The 20,502-nt window shown below is 28.9% G+C and overlaps 1 protein-coding gene across 3 annotated transcripts; it reads left to right on the plus strand.

Moving 5' to 3' along the window:
• The first annotated feature begins 5,064 nt into the window (after window positions 1-5,064).
• On the plus strand, window positions 5,065-18,842 carry LOC120081028 (uncharacterized). 3 transcript variants are annotated; one of them, XM_039036511.2, is made up of 15 exons: window positions 5,065-5,123; window positions 8,474-8,549; window positions 11,054-11,306; window positions 11,860-12,064; window positions 12,413-12,503; window positions 12,631-12,776; window positions 13,016-13,259; window positions 13,385-13,489; window positions 13,620-13,802; window positions 14,596-14,800; window positions 15,255-15,747; window positions 16,202-16,280; window positions 17,729-17,794; window positions 17,987-18,011; window positions 18,800-18,842. In XM_039036511.2, the coding sequence occupies exons 2-13, from the start codon at window positions 8,475-8,477 to the stop codon at window positions 17,735-17,737; spliced, it is 2,088 nt and encodes a 695-aa protein (XP_038892439.2). In that variant the 5' UTR covers window positions 5,065-5,123; window position 8,474; the 3' UTR covers window positions 17,738-17,794; window positions 17,987-18,011; window positions 18,800-18,842. The 3 variants fall into 3 exon arrangements, with proteins under 3 accessions (XP_038892439.2, XP_090171858.1, XP_090171859.1); XM_090315732.1 differs by lacking the exons at window positions 17,729-17,794; window positions 17,987-18,011; window positions 18,800-18,842 and having other exon boundaries at window positions 16,202-16,825; XM_090315733.1 differs by lacking the exons at window positions 5,065-5,123; window positions 8,474-8,549; window positions 17,729-17,794; window positions 17,987-18,011; window positions 18,800-18,842 and adding an exon at window positions 10,414-10,711 and having other exon boundaries at window positions 16,202-16,825.
• Window positions 18,843-20,502: the final 1,660 nt, after the last annotated feature.

The following is a 20,502-nucleotide window of genomic DNA, read 5'->3' on the forward strand; positions in this document are numbered from 1 at the left end:
ATTCATTACTCAACTCCAATTTAGCTAAATCATGCTAAAAAACATACAAAACATTGAAATTCATAGTAAGCATAAATGTTATCATTCTAGTTTTCCGTACATCATAATTTATATTTCTATCAAAGAATGGGGGTCTATCAATAGAATGATCTTCTAAAGTTGTCATAGCTCTAGCAAAGCTTTACAAATAATTTTTCAAAATATTAATGAGATACTTTATGTATCAAAATAATTTATGTAGAAGTGCTTCTCACTTTAATACCAATTGTAGGATCGGTATGGCAACCCTAGAGGGGTGAATAAGATTTATTAAAACTAATTAAAAAAATTCCTAAAGTTGGCCCAATTAAGAAATTTAATACACGTTTAGTTAATAAGTAATTGAAACAAAAATTTAATACAAATACATTTATTTAAAAAGTTCAATAAATTGTCATAAACAAATTCAAGAACAAGTTGTAGCAATTAATTTTAAGAATGAATAGTATTGCAATTAATTTCATGCATTAAACTACAATAACAAATTAATTGCAAAATTAAGCAAGCATATGGATAGAGAGATCAACACCGAAATCTTTTCTAGTGGTTCGATCAAACTTGGCCTACATTCACTTTTCCAAGCGTCTCTTGGGATTTTGAATAAATATCTCATCAACTCTTCCCACAGATTAGAGATCAACTGCTACATCGCTCTTTTTGCGAGTTCAAGAGCAAACTCGATTCTTTCCATGAATTAGGATCAAACCGTTATAACTGCACTTTTATGGATCAAGAGCAATCCTTTCAAAACGTTTGAAAAATTAAAGAACACACTTGAGAAACTTTCTAAAAGAGTGGATCTACAAATTTTGAGCTCACAACAAACAATCCTTAGCATACATAAATCTCTCTTAAGACTAAGATGAAAAAGAAGAAAATTGAAGCTTGGAAAGAGCAACAATAGAGGTTTAATGAATTATGGAGGATTGAAAATAATATGTAATTATTATTTTAATTTTGGAGAAGATAAAGAGTTTAAAAAGAGAGGGAAAAAAGTGAAAACCAAATTCAATTTGGGTCATTGGAGGTTGGTAAAAGAAAATTGAACGGTGAAGATTTAAACTCAATTAGTCGTGAGATACAAACAAAAAAAAAAATATCATAATATATATCTTTTAAAAGCATTTATTTTAAAATTCAATAAAAAGCAAATATCCACTATGTATCCAAAACTAGCTATTACACACAATCTTATATAATATTAAATTTATTCATTTTAAAGTTTATTTTCTTTTTTAAATTAATCCAAAAATTAAAAGCCCGCCATGTGTCACTCTTCCAAGAGTCCAAATGTCTCCTGTCAATTGGGTCCATTTTGATGAATAAGCCGCCACGTCGCCTCTTGGTTTTTTTTCGTTAAACTTGTCTTGGCCATAGCTTTTTCTCGTTTTAGCTTCGATTTAAGTGATTTGAAATGCCTTGGATTTGTTATTCCAAGCTCTATGCAATAGAGACTTCAAAACACTAAAATTATTAGTGAATAAGAGTAGGTTTGTTATCATCAAGATATTAATTAATTAATTAATTAAAATTAATTCATTTGATATTAAAGACCAAAAAAAAAAGTCTCATTGTCAATGGTACTAAAATATTAACCAAATTGACAAAGAAGGTACAAAAGTATTAATTAACCAAATTGAATTATAATTGTTTTTCAATAGTGGGTTTTCATTGGTTAATTACGTATGTACTCATATGATTCGGAGAATTTGTGAATTTAGTTCCATGGTTTTGAGAATTAGAAGTCCATTTTTATGATTTTTATGTGTCAAATTCTAAATTTAGTACAATTGAAGGTATGAGAGATTCAAACCACAGATCTTGTAGTTTTTGACATACTCAAGTGTCAATTGAATTATGTTCGACATATTCTTATTATTTTTATTTATTTAATTATTGTTTTATTGCGTAATTAAGGTGAGTTGAGTACAAAAGGATGAGTATATACAAACATATTGTTTTCTTGTTTTTGAAAGGACAAATCATTATTCTGTTTATTTGAAAGGACAAATCACTATTTATAGTCATAACATTTAGAAAAATCAAAAAATCAAGTTTGATTATCCAAAAATGTTGGACATTATAAAAAAATAAAAATAAAAATAAACATTAAACCGATTTTAAAAAAATAATAGCCAGCCTAGGAAACTTGCACGTTTCAAAAGGAGAGAGAGAGTCAATTTAACTAATCGTCATCAAAACAAATTGATAACTAATGAATTATTGTTTTCATTTTTAACCAACTTTATAAAGCTTATCCATTATCTTTTACCTAAATTAAAAGTAAAATTTTTATTTGTAAATATAGGAATCAGATCGAAAGTAAAAGAAAAATTTTCTAAATCCGTTTTTTATTTTTTGTTAAAAAAATACTATATTGACAAGGTCTCTTATGAATTATGTAACTGTTTTTATAATTTTTATCGTCCATTCTATATTGTTAATCTTTTTTATCTTAGGTTTTTTCTTTTGATAAGGAAGATTGTGATGTGTTAGTGGTTGATTACTCTAGATGGATGGCCTCTGTTGTTAATGAGAACTCTATTTGTAATGAAATATGTATATAAAGAAAAATTATATTATCTTTGATTTTTTATAAACGTTTCACAATTGCCAATAAAATAAAAATTCATTAGATTGTTGAATAAAAATTAGAATATAAAACGACATATAACGAAAATTGATTCGTGAACACACTATAAGTTCTAAATTTTTATGCAACCACTTTTAGATCCCAAATTTGGTTGGGTTTTAACTAAATTTTCTTATTGTTTTTCTTTAAAAAAAGAAAAAAAAAAAAAAAAAAAAAAGAAAAAAAGCCCTTAACCAGATTATCCCAATCAAAGTGATTGGATTTGAGCTAAATTTAGATTTTTCTATTTCTTATTGATGGATACTATTTCCATAAATGGATCCAACTAATTAGCAAATTCTATTTATTTAGGCCTTGGTAATTATTTTGTTTTTATTTTTTATTTTTGAAATCAAACCTATTTTTTTTTCAAATTTTTACAATGTTTTACATATTTTAGTTGAATTCCTAGTACATTTTTACTTTTATATAATCTTTTGGATAGTCAACTTCAATGTGATTCTTTAAAAAAAAAAAAAAGTTAAAAACTAAAAATTAAACTAGTGTATTCTTTCTAAAAGAAACTTTTTCGTTTAAAATTTCAAAGATATTATACACCATTTGGGTGATTTTGGTTGGAAGGCATATACAATCCGCAGCATAAAATATGAATAAAAGCAATGAAGTCAAGAAAATAACAAAGTTTGGCTTTGAGCCTCCGAGAGAGATAAATTAACTAAATTAACATGTTCGGCCTAGACCAAAACTAAGGTTGAGTCTAGCGAAATAGGAAATACTAATGGGGCATGTCCCGCTTATGCCTCAACCCAAAGCATCACCTTAGAACCAATATGGGCATAGAGAAAATGTTCGACCTTGTAAGTTGTATGATTATTCTAAAACAACGCTAAAGTCCTATTGAAACAACCTGGTTCAATCAACTTTATAAATATATCATTATAGTTTCATATAAGGTAATTTGAATCCTACTCTAAAATTTTCTAGCTTCTATATACTCTTTCACTATCTTACTTAAACATCAAAGTGCGTGTAACAAATACCACACCATTGTGCAAGTTTTATTTATTTTAAATCACATTCTTTCTCATTTGAAACAAATTTATTGTGGGTGTCACAAATATTAGGTACATTTTTTCTGTTCGAATTTTGGCATCAATATAGATAAAATTCATACCGTTAAACAACTTATTAGACATTTTTTTTAAAAAATCAGATATTTGTATAATATAAATCTCGACGTTTAGGATTAAATTCGTCAAAATTGAGATTCAACTTTTTTTTTTTTTTTTTTTTTTTAACAATCTCTTGGACCTATTAGGCCAACTAATCAATGAGAATCAAAACGATTTCTTTTTTTTTTCTTCTTCTTCCAATAATAATACACGAAAAAGATTGAACTTTTCGTGTTGGTCGAAAATTGAACGAGAAAATTGGAGAAATGGCACGGATGGTTGGTAGGTCAAAATATTATATTAATAATTACCTTTTCATAATTATTTATTTTTAGAACAATTAAACTTATAAACCTTCTTTAAATTTCTTTATATTTATTTTCAAGACTAATATTTTAAAATCAAACTAAACGTAGGTTTTAAAAACCTTTAAAAAAATAGAGAAGAATTCAGTAAATTAAGAAACTAAAAAATTGAGAGGAAATATTCTTTTAACTTTTAAAAATCTAAATGGTTAATAAACGAGACCTAAATTAATTATAATTTTAGTCTCTTTTATTTTATTTTAGTTTTTATACTTTTAACTATCCAATATTTTTTGTCTTTATAATTTTAATGTTAAATTTAATCGTGTAAAATTAAAAGTTCCGTTCCGTAACTATTTACTTTTTACTTTTTTATTTTCTAAAAATCAAGTATATTCCATCTCAGTTTCTTATATTAGTTATAAAGAGAATGTTAATAAATTAATTTTTATTTTTTCGGTAGGAAAATTTTCTTTTTAGTATAATTGCAGTAGGAGAATTCAAACTACAAACCTCTTGATTAATACATTCATGTGTTAGTTGAACTATGTTTGTTGGGCGTAAAAAACTAACCACATGAACTATTTTTAAAAACTCATTGAAAATCAAAATATAGAAACTAAATTTAATATTTTAAAAAATTAAGACCAAAAAAGAACAAAATTTGAAGCATAAGAACTAAATGATATTTTAAATAAAATAATAATTATTGTTTGCTTGTGATATCGTGGCACTTTTTGATAGGAACGATGACGTGGCTTTAATAACATATTTTATATTATCCACTTTCCAAAAATTGACCATATTATTATTAGTGGTAGTATTATTATTATTATTTTATTTTGAGACGACATCAAATCTCTTATTTTTTGTCATGCAAATATTGCTTATAAATATGATAAAAGAGAAGTCCGTTGCGTATTTGTGTCTCGAATCTGCTTCTCTCACTTTCTTTGGCTTCTTAATCGGATTTTACCATTAGCTGCCTTTTAAAAGAAATTCTGTTGGTTTCAGGTAATTAGGCTCATAAATACTCTTTTTATTTGAGTTTTTTTTTTAAAAATAATTATTTTAAATGACAAAATTATTAAAAATATTTTTAAATATAACAAAATGTATCTATAGGTGCATAGATAGTGATAGCGTTTATGGATAGTGATATTTTATTATATTAATAAATAAATTAACTCATTTTCTTATATTTTAAAACTTTCATTTTTTAAATGTAAAAGTTTTAAAGACTTTTTTTCTTTTTAAAGAAAAATGTATAAGCTTATCTTTTAAAAGAATTGACTGAGAATTCAATTTCTTCAAGAATATAAAGATAAATTGTAAAAACTATCTTTAAAATATGGTAGTAGTTGCAATTATACCCTTAAACTTTCAATTTCAAAAAATTGAGCTCTCAAACTTATGCAATTGTTAAAATTAGATCCTCAAACTTACATAATTGTATAAACTGTAATAATCGTATAAGTTTGAGGGTTTAATTTTTTATCATCTATGGGTCCAATTTCTACAACTATTGTAAGTTTGAGGGCCAATTTTTTACAATTCAAATTTAAAGATGCAATTGTAACTACCACCATACTTCAAGAGTGATTTTTACCATTTTTTTAAAATATAAAGACAGTTGTTTTTTTTAAAAAAATAAATAAGAAGATCATTGTTGTGAGAAACACAATCATGTAGTCTCTATATGTTTTTCCAATTTAATATAGGTTTTGTTGGTTAGAAAAAAATTATTATTCTTATTAGAGATGTTCACAGGTGGGACGGGTTGGGATGACTTCCCTATCTCCCTTCTCGTTATCTATTTCATTTTCATCTTTGCAAAATTATCTATGGGAATTCCTTATGGGGAATAGGTTCCTAGCGACGAATGCAGAAAATTTGTTTGGATTTTTTGGACTTTGATATCATATTTAATAGTATGAGGTTTTATCTAAAGGTTAATGGGCAATCTGAGAAGTAGCTCATCTATTTTATAAAAAACTTAAGGTTATTTGATTTTTTTAAATGTGAGATTCTCAACGATTTTGAAAAAAAAAAAACAAATTTGTATTTATACTAGATTTATAACATAACTATTATGAATTGTTATAATTATTATTTTCTGCTTTATTTTTTTTTTATATATAAAGAAAAATATTGTTCAATTTTAAAATTTAAACGTACGCAACAGAAACTTAAAGCTAAAATGAGTTTTTAAGATAAAATATACATACGTTATTTGTTTAGGGTCGTTTGGTTTGGAATTTAGACTCGGTTTTATTGGCATATGACCCCAATTCTATTTCTGAAAACTGTTTTCGAATTGTCTTATCCAAATAGTATAAATTTTGAAAACAATAATTTTATATTTTCTTCGTATTCAGAATTTGAATTTTAAAATATAAAATATAGAATTATATTAAATAAAGATAAACTATTTAAAAATATTGCATGTCATATTTCAAAGTTCAAGTATTATGTAATGTATTATAAATTAAATTAGGTTAAATTTCAAATTTGGTCCATATGATTTGGATAAAATTACAAGTTAGTTCGTATGATTTTAAAATTTAGAATTTAGTTCCTAGGGTTTGTTGTAACCTCATATATGGGACTAAAGTTTCAATTTTTAATATAAATTTTATAATATCACAAGAAAATAATTATATTATTTCTTTTAACATAAAGTATTTTCATAAATAAATTAATAATAATTTATTACCAACTAGTACTTAATGGGTATTAGTTTACAATAGTTTACAATAAATTTGACAAATGGTTTACAATTGTTTAAATTAGAACCCAAATTCTGAATTCTGCTATAAAACACATATATGAAAAATTGAAATACAACTCTATTTTCATTTAATCTCTTATTTTCAAATTTCTATTTTCAAATTCTCTACCAAATAAACCATTAGATATCGTTTAGGACTTTCAAACATAGAAAAATGAATCAAAATATTTATAATTATAGCAAAATGTCATTGTTTATTAGTGGTAGACACTAATAGAAATCTATTTGTATTGATCAATATCTATTCTTGAAATTTTTCTATATTTATAAATATTTTCGATCATTTGGCATTTAAAACAATTTCTCTATTTATTATGCATTTTAAATGGAAGATACGACGCCATAATAACTATTCAACATTTTAAATTGTAAGCTCAACAATTATTGGTGGATTATAAAAATCGAAATATATGTAATTTATGTAAATTTTTGCGAGTAAATAATTTTGTATAGTTCGTATATGGTATAAAACTACATGAGTATTGTAAATATAAATTTATATGATAAAATTTTATAGTAATGGAATTAACAAATATAAAATCAAGAGAAATAAATTCACTTGGCAAACGTAATAAATTTATCACCTATGAATTTACACAAGTATGCCAAATTTGAGCACTTTAACTTCCTTCCTCTTGTGTTGGGTAGTAATTAAATTATTATTATTTTGAATCAATCTAAGGGCCGTTTAGTGGATTTTGAGAATAAAATGTTTTTTAAAAAATTCATTTTTATTTGAACATTTTTTAATAAAAATGGATTAAAATATTTAAAAAAATTATTTTTGAGTGGTTGTTAAATATTCTAATTTCTTTCGATGTCTTATCTTTTAAATTAGACACTTCAAAATATATTTCAAATACATCATAAAATACCTAATTAACATGAATGTAAGAATACTGATAACACTTTATAAAACTATCCTAATTAACTTTTTTTTTAATAACATAACAATTATAACATGTCATTGTCAAATTTATGTGACCAGCATTGTAAAAAATAAAAAAAAAAATAAAAAATAAAAAAATAAAAAAAAATCTTAAAATTTTGATATTTAATTTTAGAAATTTTCAAAAATAGAAAAATAAGAAAAATTATTTATACAAAATATCAAAATTTAATCATTTTAGACTTTTATTAGTTTTTATCACTGATAGACTATCACTGATAAACGCTGATAGAGTCTATCAATGTCTATCAATTTTTTTTTTTTGTTATTTCTGTAAATAATTTAACATTTTTTTTATTTATGAAAATTTTCCTTTAATTTTTATATCTATTTACATTAAATTCGTTTGAACTTTATTGATTGACAATCAAATATGAATTCTAATAGTTAATTCAAACGTTACTGAAAATGGACTGTCCAGCCCTAGAATTGTAGTACTAACAAAAATTTCAGCCATATTTGATTTTGCCCCATAATCGTATACAAATATCATGTAGAAAATAATAGATATTATTAGAAACTATATTTATATTCTATAATTATAAATATATAAAAATAATAGGTTATATACTAATCACTATAGTTTTTATTCATATTTTTTTTCCATTTTATTTTTACGTGCAGGATGCTTAAATTATTGACTAAAATTTTACATCAATACGCAATGCTTAAATTAAAAATACCATGGAAATGTAAAGAGGTACGTTCTTGTTTCATTTTCTCTCTTCCATTTAACTATTTTTTTTATTTTAAGTATTTTGTGACACTATCAATAGTATTTCTCAATTGATCTTATTACTAAGAGAAATAACGAACAAAAGTATATAATAAATAATCGTTTTCATAATAAAAAAATCTATCACAACAAAACCAATTTGTTAATTTGTCAATTTCTACACTTAATTTTATGTTATTCTATCTTTTACTCCCGAGACAGATGTACGTATATAATTGATATATGATTTTTAAGATATATTTGGATTGATTTGAGAAAAAAAGTGTTTTTCGAAAAATCCATTTTTATTTAAATATTTTTTTAATAAAAATTGATTAAAATACATTTGAAAAATTATTTCGAGTGGTTGTCAAAGATTTCAATTTATTTCAAAATGACTTATTTTTTAAATTAAACACTTGAAAATGTATTATAGCCATACTTTTGGTTTTTTAGGATATGTTTGGTCCAATGAATAAGAATTGAGGAGGAGGAGTAGAATTGTTTTTGTTTGGTTTAAAAACTAATTTTATGATTTATTAAAGTTTAAACAATGTAGACATAATTGAACATGTAAACAATCATAATTGAAAAAAAAAAAACATATATCACAAATATATGAATTGACATGTAAATAATCATAGATAGAGTATACGAAGTTAAATAACACTATATGCCATTGTTCATTCTAATTAGTTAATACAATAGACATAACAATGAAATTTTATGTTTATTTGGACTCTATAATTTCAATGTATGTTGTGAATTTAAAAATAACTGTCTAATGATAGGGGACCTTGAAATTTTAAGAATTAATTCGATATAAAATTAAAAGCTTTATTAGACGTCTTTAAAAATGAAAAGTAAAAAAGTTTAATGGTTAAATAGACACAAATTTAAAAATTTAGACCTTTTTATGACTGGCTTAGTTGGAGATCCTCGTGAGCGAGTGCTATGACCCCAAGTCTCAAAGCACATGGCTACCCCGTGACACCAAGTTTGTTGGAGAGCTCCCTACCCAACAATCTTACTATTTAGGAAAATGCATAGTTAAATAGCATTATGAGTGTTCGATCTTAGTTGTAATATTTCTGAGATAGGTTACCTCAACCTCTTGGAGAGGGTAAACTCATGTGTAGGGATTTCATTTTTCTCTATGTATGAGACTATTATGACCGATATATCATTATAACTCACATTCTATAGTAAATCACTAACTATAATAACCAACACAACATCCTAATTCCTAAAAGCTTCGATAATCACAAACAAATGTTAAAAACATAGAAAAAAGGGTGAATAATATAAAACACATATCTTCTTCTAAAAACTATCAAATGCTCTTCTTTCATATTATTCAAACGTTTTAGTACATGTTTACGAAAAAATCTGAAATGGTTAAGTAATTTTTATTTTTCTTTTTAAAATCATTTCAAAACACGTATATAATAATTCCAAACCAATCTCAACGATATAAAAACAACATGAAAAATTATAAAATTAACAATAATCTTAAATTTAATAAAAATGATTTTAACAATTTGGAAATAGCTTACAAAACATTAGTCAGTTTATTATTGCGACTCAATTTTTCAAGAAATATTGTATCTACTTCCAAGAACAGTGGCTTGGAAATATATTTTTTTTTATAGGAGAATGATTAAGTACAAGTACAACATTCTGCACATATGTTTATACTCTCACTTTATTTTACTCACATTCTTTCTTTAAAAAAAAATCATTTATTTTTTAAACAATGCCACGTGACAAAGTCTCATTAAATGTTGGGCCGGCTGCATAGGAAATAGATGCAGCTCAGTGCACTTTTTCTCTTTCCATAATTTAGAAGAAAGAAATATGGCGCGCAGAATCAACTGTCAAAACTGTGAGGAATTAGTCCCGAAAGATAGGTCCAGTAATGGCGGAAACGATCTCAACACTCTCTTACTCTCTCTCTCTCTCTCTCGCACTTTTTCTAAGGATTCACCATTTCTCAAGCTTTCGCCACTGCAAAATGCCATTTCCAAAGCTTCTACTCTCTTCCTCCTTCCTCTACCAAACTCAAACATTATCCCCATTTCCATGTTTCCATTGCTTTAACCTAACTTACTCTTCCCTATTTTTCTGTCTTCCACTCACACTTTCAGGTAAACTCCTCTCATCCGCCCTATTGCGTGTACTTTCCTACTATGTGTTTGATTTCTATTGTTTCAGGTGGAACAAAAAGTAGTGTTTCGATCTTCGTTGATTGTAGTTTCGGTTCCTTTTTATGCGATGCTTATTGCTTGTTCTTCAATTGAAACTGACATTGAATTAACAATAATTTAAAGAAAACAGCGGTAACGGTTCTGGAATTGGAGAACAGGAGACGAAAAAGAATGAATAGATACTTTCAAGTTATCGGATAGAAAATTGAAAACTAGCTTAACGAACCCATCTCAGCATCTTGTCTCCAATTTTAACCCCGACTTTATTTTTGGTATTTTCAGAGGGGAGTAACCTCTCAGAGATGGAAGAAAGCCAAGCTTTTTGTTCAGGTGGTTATGACTATGTGCCTGGTATGGTGGTTGTGGACAGCAATGGCGGACGCGGGTAACTTGAAATACAAGGACCCTATGCAACCAGTTGCTGTTCGAGTTAAGGATCTTCTTGGTCGAATGACTCTGGAAGAGAAAATTGGTCAGATGGCTCAGATTGACAGGAGCGTTGCGAATGCTACAGTTATGAAAAATTATTTCATCGGTAAAGCAATAGTCTCTCGTTCTCTCTGTTTATTTATTTATTTATTATTATTTTTCACATTTCCAGTATTATATGTATGCTCTTGATGATTTTCCCCTTTGTCGCTGAATTGATGCTCTATATGTCTTGAAAGTTAGAACATTACAGTTTCTCTAAGTGATCATTAAGTTTCAATGACAAGAATACTGAAGATTAATTGAGATAATTTTTATCATAATAAACACCTTTTTTTTGTAAACTTTTTTTTCAATCTTTTGTTCAAGGGAACTTTCATAGAGTTCATTATTATCTTTAGACTTGTATATGAAGCATTATAGATGTATAATGTTGTGAGTTCAGGAGTTTCAAAATTTATATTATTAAATATGTGTGCGTCAAGTTGTTAAAGTGATGTCAAATTCATGATCAAGGGCACATAATCTAGAGGTTATTAGGTTCCATTATGACTTGTCCCGAGTAGAGAATTCATGCAAAACCCAAATAATATTTATTTGAAATTTGATTATCCGAGTCAAATGACAAAAGGGAAGTATGAACTGCGAAATTTGTGCAGGAAGTGTGCTAACTGGTGGTGGAACTGAGCTACTTCCAGATGCTCGTGCTCAAGACTGGGTTAACATGATAAATGAAATTCAGAAAGGTTCTCTTTCTACCCGATTGGGTATACCGATGATGTATGGTGTTGATGCTGTTCATGGCCATAACAATGCTAACAATGCTACAATATTTCCTCATAATGTTGGACTTGGAGCTACCAGGCAAGTCATCTTCTTTACCTTGTAGCCCTGTTAAAATTGTACTATACCATTATTAGGTGCAAATACAAAGTCTTTACATCACATGCATCTTTGATGTGAACTGAAGTTTAACCATAACTCACCCGTCAATTGAGCTTTGTTGAAGTTTGTCCTCCTAAAAAAACTCTGTTTTCCTTTGGGCAATAAAAAATTATCAAGAATGTTCTCCAAAGTCCTATTAAGCCTTTCAGTGGTTGGATCAGATTCATATTTGACATATTATTTCCTTTTGCTACTATTTTACTATGGTACCGCCACCTGGAAATGTAAAACTTCTTTACCTTTGTTCTTTGATTCCCTCCTACACAGAAACCCTGACCTAGTTCGAAGAATTGGTGCTGCAACGGCACTTGAAGTTAGAGCAACGGGGATTTCTTTTGCTTTTTCTCCATGCATTGCGGTAAAATCATGTTGCTAATCAATATCTAAAATTTCAATAATCATATATTTGATTGGAATATCTAACTACTTGTTTTAGTGGTAAGCTCGATATATAACAGTCTCTATACCTGGAATCTTTCCTTTAGGTTTGTAGGGACCCTAGGTGGGGGCGATGTTATGAAAGTTACAGTGAAGATCCAAAAATTGTGCAAGAAATGACCGAGATTATACCTGGTCTGCAAGGAGAGCCTCCTGCTAAATATCGGAAGGGGATTCCATATGTTGGTGGCAGGTATAGCCCTTGAAAATGTAGAGTTTTCATCATCTAATCAAGAGAAATCATACGACTTATAAATGGGTGGAAGTTGAAAATGGAAATATTGCAGATATAGGACTGGCGTTTGCACATACTATGCATCCTGCGAAACTGTCATTCTTCAACCAAGTTACTGATATAATATCTGATATCTTTGTAATCTCTCTCCTCCTTCCTCCAAAATTATTGAAGTACACTTGTAATTTTCCTTGCAGTCAAAAGGTTGTTGCCTGTGCAAAGCACTTTGTTGGAGATGGTGGTACAACTAATGGCATCGATGAGAGCAATACAGTTATTGACAAGCATGGACTGCTCAGCATTCACATGCCTGCCTACATTGATTCGATCTTCAAGGGCATTTCAACGGTAATGGTTTCCTATTCTAGTTGGAATGGAGTGAAGATGCATGCAAACCGTGAGCTGATAACTGGCTTCCTCAAGGGCACCCTTAAATTTAAGGTATGTCTGATTTTAGATTTGTTTTGAAAAACTAGCTTTTGTTTTTGAAAAGCATTTGCTGATATATTACTTCTGCAATTATGTTATTATGTCGTATTTACAAATTTTACTATGTGCATTTTTAGGGTTTTATCATCTCAGATTGGGAGGGTCTAGACAGAATTACTTCTCCACCACATTCCAATTACACGTACTCTGTTCAAGCGGCAATTTTAGCTGGCATTGACATGGTTGGTGGTCTATTTTTAAGGATACCTTAAATCAAACTTGGATTTTACGTATAACTGATATGTTGTTTTAAAATGTTGAATTGGGTGCAAAATTTAATAACTTAAGTTGCTTTTCTTCCTTATTCTGCAGGTCATGATTCCTTACAAGTATTTAGAGTTCATTGATGATCTTAAGTATATAGTGAAGAGCAATGTCATCCCAATGGATCGTATTGATGATGCTGTTGAGAGAATTTTATCAGTCAAGTTCACAATGGGTCTTTTTGAGAGCCCCCTGGGCGATTACAGCCTTGTCAATGAGCTTGGGAGTCAGGTCTGACTGCACGCTATAGCAAAACATATAGCTTCATTTTTAATTGGTTATTTCAGTTCAAGTGAATTTGATCATTTTAATAAAACCAGTTGGCTTTCAGTCATCTTGGAAGCACTATTTTAATATGACATACGTTCCTTTTCATTTCCATGTTCTTAAAACATTTCTCATCAATGGGTTGGTTTATGGGAAGCTAAAGGGAACAAAATGTTGCTTTTTCTAATGCCCCTCTAACCTTATCTCAATGTGCAAGGTAGCCTTTTTTCTCCATTTAAACTAATTAATACGGTTATCTTCTAAGAAGTTAAATTCTCATCCATATACTTGTAATGTAATAAATTCTTTTAAAAATGGAAACATTTGCTCCCTACAATCGTAGCTAAAAAGATCATGCACAATAAGTTTGTAACTTCAAATATCATTCAATTTAAAATTTATTTATTACTAGCGTGCAAAAATTAGTTTATGACAAAGTACACTTAACACATGTTCTATATTTTTTGGGAGAGTTATCAATTAGATAATTAGACCATATACAATGACTAATTCAGAAAATGCCAGTCTTGACTGCCTACAAGGAAGATAAGACTACACCAGCTACCTGTTTTTGCATACTTATTACTTTTTAGAATGCACTTTTAATTGTTTTATGACCAAAATCCAATTGTTGTACATGTCAAAGAAAATTAATATTTGCAGTTGAAGTAGGTTTTTGTTCAAGAACCTTCTCTTACACCTCTGTAAGTTGGAGTGAGAAATCTCATGGAAAGAATTTTGCATCTACAATTGATAGGCACATAGAGACTTGGCAAGAGATGCAGTCAGGCAGTCACTCGTACTGCTAAAGAATGGGAAAACTGATAGCCATCCGGTGCTACCCCTTCCGAAGAAGGCCCCAAAGATCCTCGTTGCTGGTACTCATGCTGATAATTTAGGATATCAATGTGGTGGATGGACAATTGGACCACAAGGTTTCAGTGGCAACAACGGTATAAGGGGTATGCTCTTTTCACTCAGTCTCCGGAATCATAAATCAAGAGTTTTTGGAAATTGAAAATTCTTCATGCATTAAAAATATTTCCCGGCTAGTTGGGAAGATCTATGGGGAAGTTTTGAAACTGAAGCATCACTCTGGTGGCGCCATGATAAGTTAGAGATGTATGTGAGTTGAGATACAGAAAGTGACCCTTTTCTGCACGCCTAAATGTGCTCAATAGGACTTTCTTTTAAAATGCACATGTAGTTTTATTGATGATTTAGATCTCAAGTATTGTACCATCATTAGTAGAAGATAAACAAAGAGTTCTCCTTTTGAACTTCTTAGATGTCAGAACTTTATTAAATAATCCAGTTATCCACTCCTTTCTGTTCACTCTTCAAGTTAATGAGAAACTTTCTCTTCAATATTAGAAAACTTAGATCAATTTAATACTTCATTTTGCCAATTCGCAGGAACTAGCATCCTTGCAGCCATCAAATCAACTGTTGATCCAAGCACAGAGGTTGTGTTCCGTGAGGATCCTGACAGTAACTTTGTTAAATCTAATGGCTTCTCATATGCCATTGTTGTTGTTGGTGAAACCCCGTATGCCGAGATTGAAGGGGATAGTAAAACGCTTACCATGTTGGATCCTGGTCCGAGCATCATAAAAAACGTTTGTGGTTCTGTAAAGTGTGTGGTGATTGTCATTTCTGGAAGGCCAATAGTGATCGAACCATACATTTCATCAATGGATGCTCTGGTCGCAGCTTGGTTACCTGGCACTGAAGGCCTAGGAGTCACTGATGTCCTTTATGGAGACCATGAGTTCAGTGGGAAACTTCCAAGAACATGGTTCAAATCTGTGGATCAACTGCCAATGAATGTTGGAGATCCACACTATGATCCCCTTTTTCCTTTTGGTTTCAGACTCACAACTGGTTCGGTTAAAGACCTTGCCGCAAAGTAAGTTACTACTAGTATTGCTCCATATTATCTGATGCGCGAATCTGACCAACATCCTATGATTTCTCTTACTCGTCATTCACTTGTTTTTTTGTGAACTTCTAGATGGAGCCAAGAACTCTGTTCTGTATTGTTTCGTACTATTGGACCGTTTTATTTAATGTCAAGTCACGTCTCTAATTTCCATTATCAAACAAAGAAATATCACCCAACAGGAGTCTGGGACAGTATATACGTTTCCAATATCTTTTTCTTACATGTTAAAATCTTGCTGCATCTAGTGAAATGTTAATCCTTTAATTATCGATTGTGTGATTTAAACTTGCTAATCTACTTTCAAGCTTATTTCATGTTCTTATACATCTGGATTTCAATTTTGACATCATTTATCCACACAAGGGAAAAAAAGTTCAATGTCATTAGGATGTTAATTGCGATTTCGTTTTATGCATAGGTCAACATCAGCAGGAGTTAGTGGAACATCATCCTTTGTTGCAACAATCATTGCTACAATCGCCATTTGTATATTGCAGGTACACTTCTAGTTCTTACCAACAGTCAGCCATGTGCATCAGTTTGTTCTATACTTCAGTCATGGTTTTAGGAAAATTGAAGAGGTCAAGAAATCAGCCTCAAATGCTTGGCCATTTATTTAGTAACCATGATTCTTTGGATTGTAATAGTTAAAGTTATAGGTGTCACAAATGTTCTCCTAAGGTGATGGCTGCAAGTGGCAAGTGTATAATATCTAAATAAGTAATACAAAGGAAATATTCAAAGTTCACCTCCACGGGAACTATGTATGAGAACGTTCAGTGAAATCTATAGTCAATTTGTAACTAGGAGTCACAAAGTGAAAAGTTAGGAATGATGTGGGTGTAAATATTAGGATGGATGTATTACATCTATTGTGCAAACATCTATTGTGTTTACAACATTGTGGGTGTAAATATTAGGATGGATGTAATACATCTATTGTGTCACAGATGTATCAAATAGTGTAAAGTGACCAAATTGTATTATGCTCTTAATGCTCTTCCTTTCCAAGTATGCTCCCGCAATGCTCAATGTTTTATCTTATGCTGTGAATCAGGTTCTTCTCCTATTCTGACCTATGATTTAAGTTCATTTAGAAAGATTAGGTAGATCCTATTCTTATATGTTTATAGTCAATTTAACTTGGTTCATTGACCTCAAAACCCTCTGGATTTATAGGAAATCACCATACATTTAGGGTCAATTAACATGTGTTTATGTCTAAACCCTCTCTTATATTGCTTTTGTGAATTCACTATGATCCAACCCTTTCAATACTGAGTCGTAGTTAGTATGCTTGCCCAAGTGGCAAATTTAGTTAAACATTAAACAAACGAATCAATAGAACCAAACAACATATCAATAATTCAGAGAATAATGCAAGTTTAAATCAGGAAAGCAATTTTATTAAAGTATCAACCCAATCGGATCTCGAGAGTTGTAGCTCATGATTGAAAAGTCAACTAGATTCATTGAGATAATTGAAATAATGGAAATGTTGGACATCTTTCCAGGAAAACGAAAAAACAGCAAAGATAAAACAATTAAGAAAAAGAGGAGGGGTCATTGAGGGGTTCTTCTTATTGACACTTAAGCTATCGAATTGTGTTGTTTGGAAGTCAAGTAGCCATTGTTCCGGACTTTTTGAAAGGTCATTTGTAGCACAAGTGTGAGGATCATTATAATTTTCGTTATATTTGAATCTGCATGTAGATGTCAAACCTAATCCCAAGTTTGGGACGAACTAATAATGAGATCTCCGATGTTTACATTACTTATGGTGGTGATTTACTGATTTGACTGCTTTACCTACAAAACTGGAGTAATATAACTTTATGTACTATTCGTGTTATATTGATTGTTTCACAGCATAATATTGTTGTGCTGTGCCGCTGCATACTATTATTTTCTCCCAACATTTTTTGATCAATGGTCAAAATCGCAGGAACATTAATATTAATCAATTGCTTCCGACTCTGGAAAATTTAAAGAAGAGGAGGATTCTGTATTGGTATGCATTAGTTTGCTTTTCTTTAGTTGAAAATGTAAATTAAAGTATGCACGTTCTCACACCAAAGCAAGGCATATCTCTCTCTCTCTTCTTTTTAATATATATAAATATATTATATAACAAAGAAGTCTGCTATGTCTCTGATCTGATCTTCTCTTTTCTTCTGGTTCGCGATTTGATCGACCGCAAAAGGGAAGATCGTCGGTTTTGGTTACAGGTTCGTTTTGTTTTGTTTTTCAGGCCATCAATATCATGGAATGTTTCTCCCATGCATTTCCACTTTCCTTCTTTTCTTCTTTTTACGTCGCATATTGCAATGGAATCGTTTTTTTTTTTCTGCTGAAAATATGTTTTAGTTCGATATTTTTGCAATTTAGTTGTATCGTTTAATAAGTTTCGATTTAATGGCTCATATATTTACATTTTGTAATTAAGTTCTTAGATGGTGAAGGTTAAATTTGGTTGATGTATATGAGATGATACTCAGTGAATTGGTAGATATAATATAGACATTGAGAAGTGGAAAAATAATCTATATCTAAGAATTTAAATAGTGACAAACGAAACTGAAATTTCTTTTAATTAACAGAGTATATATATAAAGAAACTCAAATGTTAGAGGGATTGTGACGTTTTATGGGGTTAGTGTTATTTTGAATTACAATGAAAATATCCACATTGTATTTTTTTTAACTATCGTTTTAATCTAACAAACATATAAAAGTGAGAATTCAAATTTCTGCATACTTTTTGGTCAAGTAATTTCCAGGGAGATCTAATGGACTCATGAAAATTTAGGCCTAAAAAAGTCAACTTGTAATTTACTAATCAATAAAATGTGTTATAATTTTATCCTTAAAAAATGTTATAATTTATCCACGTCTAATATCTATTTAGAAAATTTTATAATTATTTTTTCTTTTCTTTGCTTTTCCTATCTTCTTAGTTTAACAATATTTGAGAGCGATATTCCAATCTCTAACTTTGGTTTTCTTGTTTTTTTAGATTTATGTACAAGGTTACTTTTTATGATGCTTAACTTGAAACTGCTGTGGAAATGGAAAGAGGTATGTACAAGTTCTTCCCCCACCCCCAATAACAATAACAATAATAAAATGAAAATTGGAAAAAAGAAAAAAAAAAAAAACTAACCTCTAAATTAGAAGATTCTTTATATTATGTACATTTTTCAAGACCACCATTAAAAATTTCCCTTGGGCTCAAATGTTCTTTTTCTGTAGTAGAATTCTTTTGGCTCAAGTGGTTTTTTTTCCCACTAGAACAAATGTGGGTTACACTAGCACTAAAGAAGGGAAAAAAAAAAGTTAGTTGTTTTTTTTTTTCCTATCTCTCTCCCTCTCTTTCTCTTTTTTTGGAATGAGAAAAAGGAAACTCAAAATATTGATTTATTTATTTGAAATAACTTGACCTCATAGTTCATAAAACGGTGGTAAATTTAGGATTTGTTTGATAGAGAATTTAGATTCTGTTTTATGTTTTCAGATTCACTGATTATGCAAATATGTGTTTCGCGGACAATCTAGATTTTGTTTATGAAAAATATCTTCGAATTCTGTGATATAAATAGTGAAAAATCTTACCACAACATTATTATGTTTTCATTACATCCATTTTTTATTTTAAATTTTAAAATACAAAATTATATTAAATGAAGGTAAAAATATTTAGAAATACAATATATCATATTGTAAACTCAATTAGGTTTTTATAAAAAATAATATGTATTATGTAATGTATTATAAACTATATAATATTACAAATAATAATTACATAAATTTTTTAACTTAAATCATATTCATAAATAATTAATAATAGTTTATTGAATTTTATATAGCAAAGCATTATATGTACAAGTCTAACAAAAAAAATCTATAAAAGAATGTAAAAAAAAAAAAAAAAAAAAATCTACAAATGAGTTATAAAACTAATTTATTACATTACAATTGTCGTCTACAAGTCTTCATGTTTTGAAATCAATCTTGATTTTTCACTTGTCTTCATGTTTTGAAATCAATCCTGATTTTTCACTTACTTTTGATTTGAATAGATAGCAACATAAATAAAATGCTGCATCTCATGAAATGCTATATTCTAACTAATTAAAATATTCACTTAACCAATATATTTTAAATCGTCTTGACTTTATACCAAAATTCTTAAGTGGAAAAGTATGATTTCGAGGCTGACAATAGGAGTGATCATTGAAATCGTTAAAATCAAACCGAATGCTAAACCGAACCGAAACTGAATTAATGTTGTCCGGTTCGGTTTGATATATTTTCAAACCGAATTATTGCAGTTCGGTTCGGTTTCAAATTTAAAAATCGATTTGAAACTGAACCAAACCGCTTTTTAAATAAATATATTAAAAAACAATATATATAATTTAAAAAATATGAAAAAGCATAAAAACAAAAATAGAAACTGAATCAAATCGCTTATAATTTAGAAAATATGAAAAGGCATAAAAAATTAAAAAAATGAAAAACACAGTGAAATTGAACTGAATATGCGGTTCCGTTCAGTTTCAGAAAATACACTTTTTAAATTTGCGGTTCGGTTCGGTTTGAGCCGCAAACCGAACCAAACTGAACCATAAATACTCCTAGCTGACTATGACCTTTTAGTAAATATGTTTTATGAACTGGATCTCGAATACTATAAATATAATAATAATAATTTTGGTT

The sequence above is a fragment of the Benincasa hispida genome, chromosome 7 (genome assembly GCF_027475165.1).
Source record: "Benincasa hispida cultivar pf3 chromosome 7, pf3_genome.v1.1, whole genome shotgun sequence".
Classification (NCBI taxonomy): Eukaryota; Viridiplantae; Streptophyta; class Magnoliopsida; order Cucurbitales; family Cucurbitaceae; genus Benincasa; species Benincasa hispida.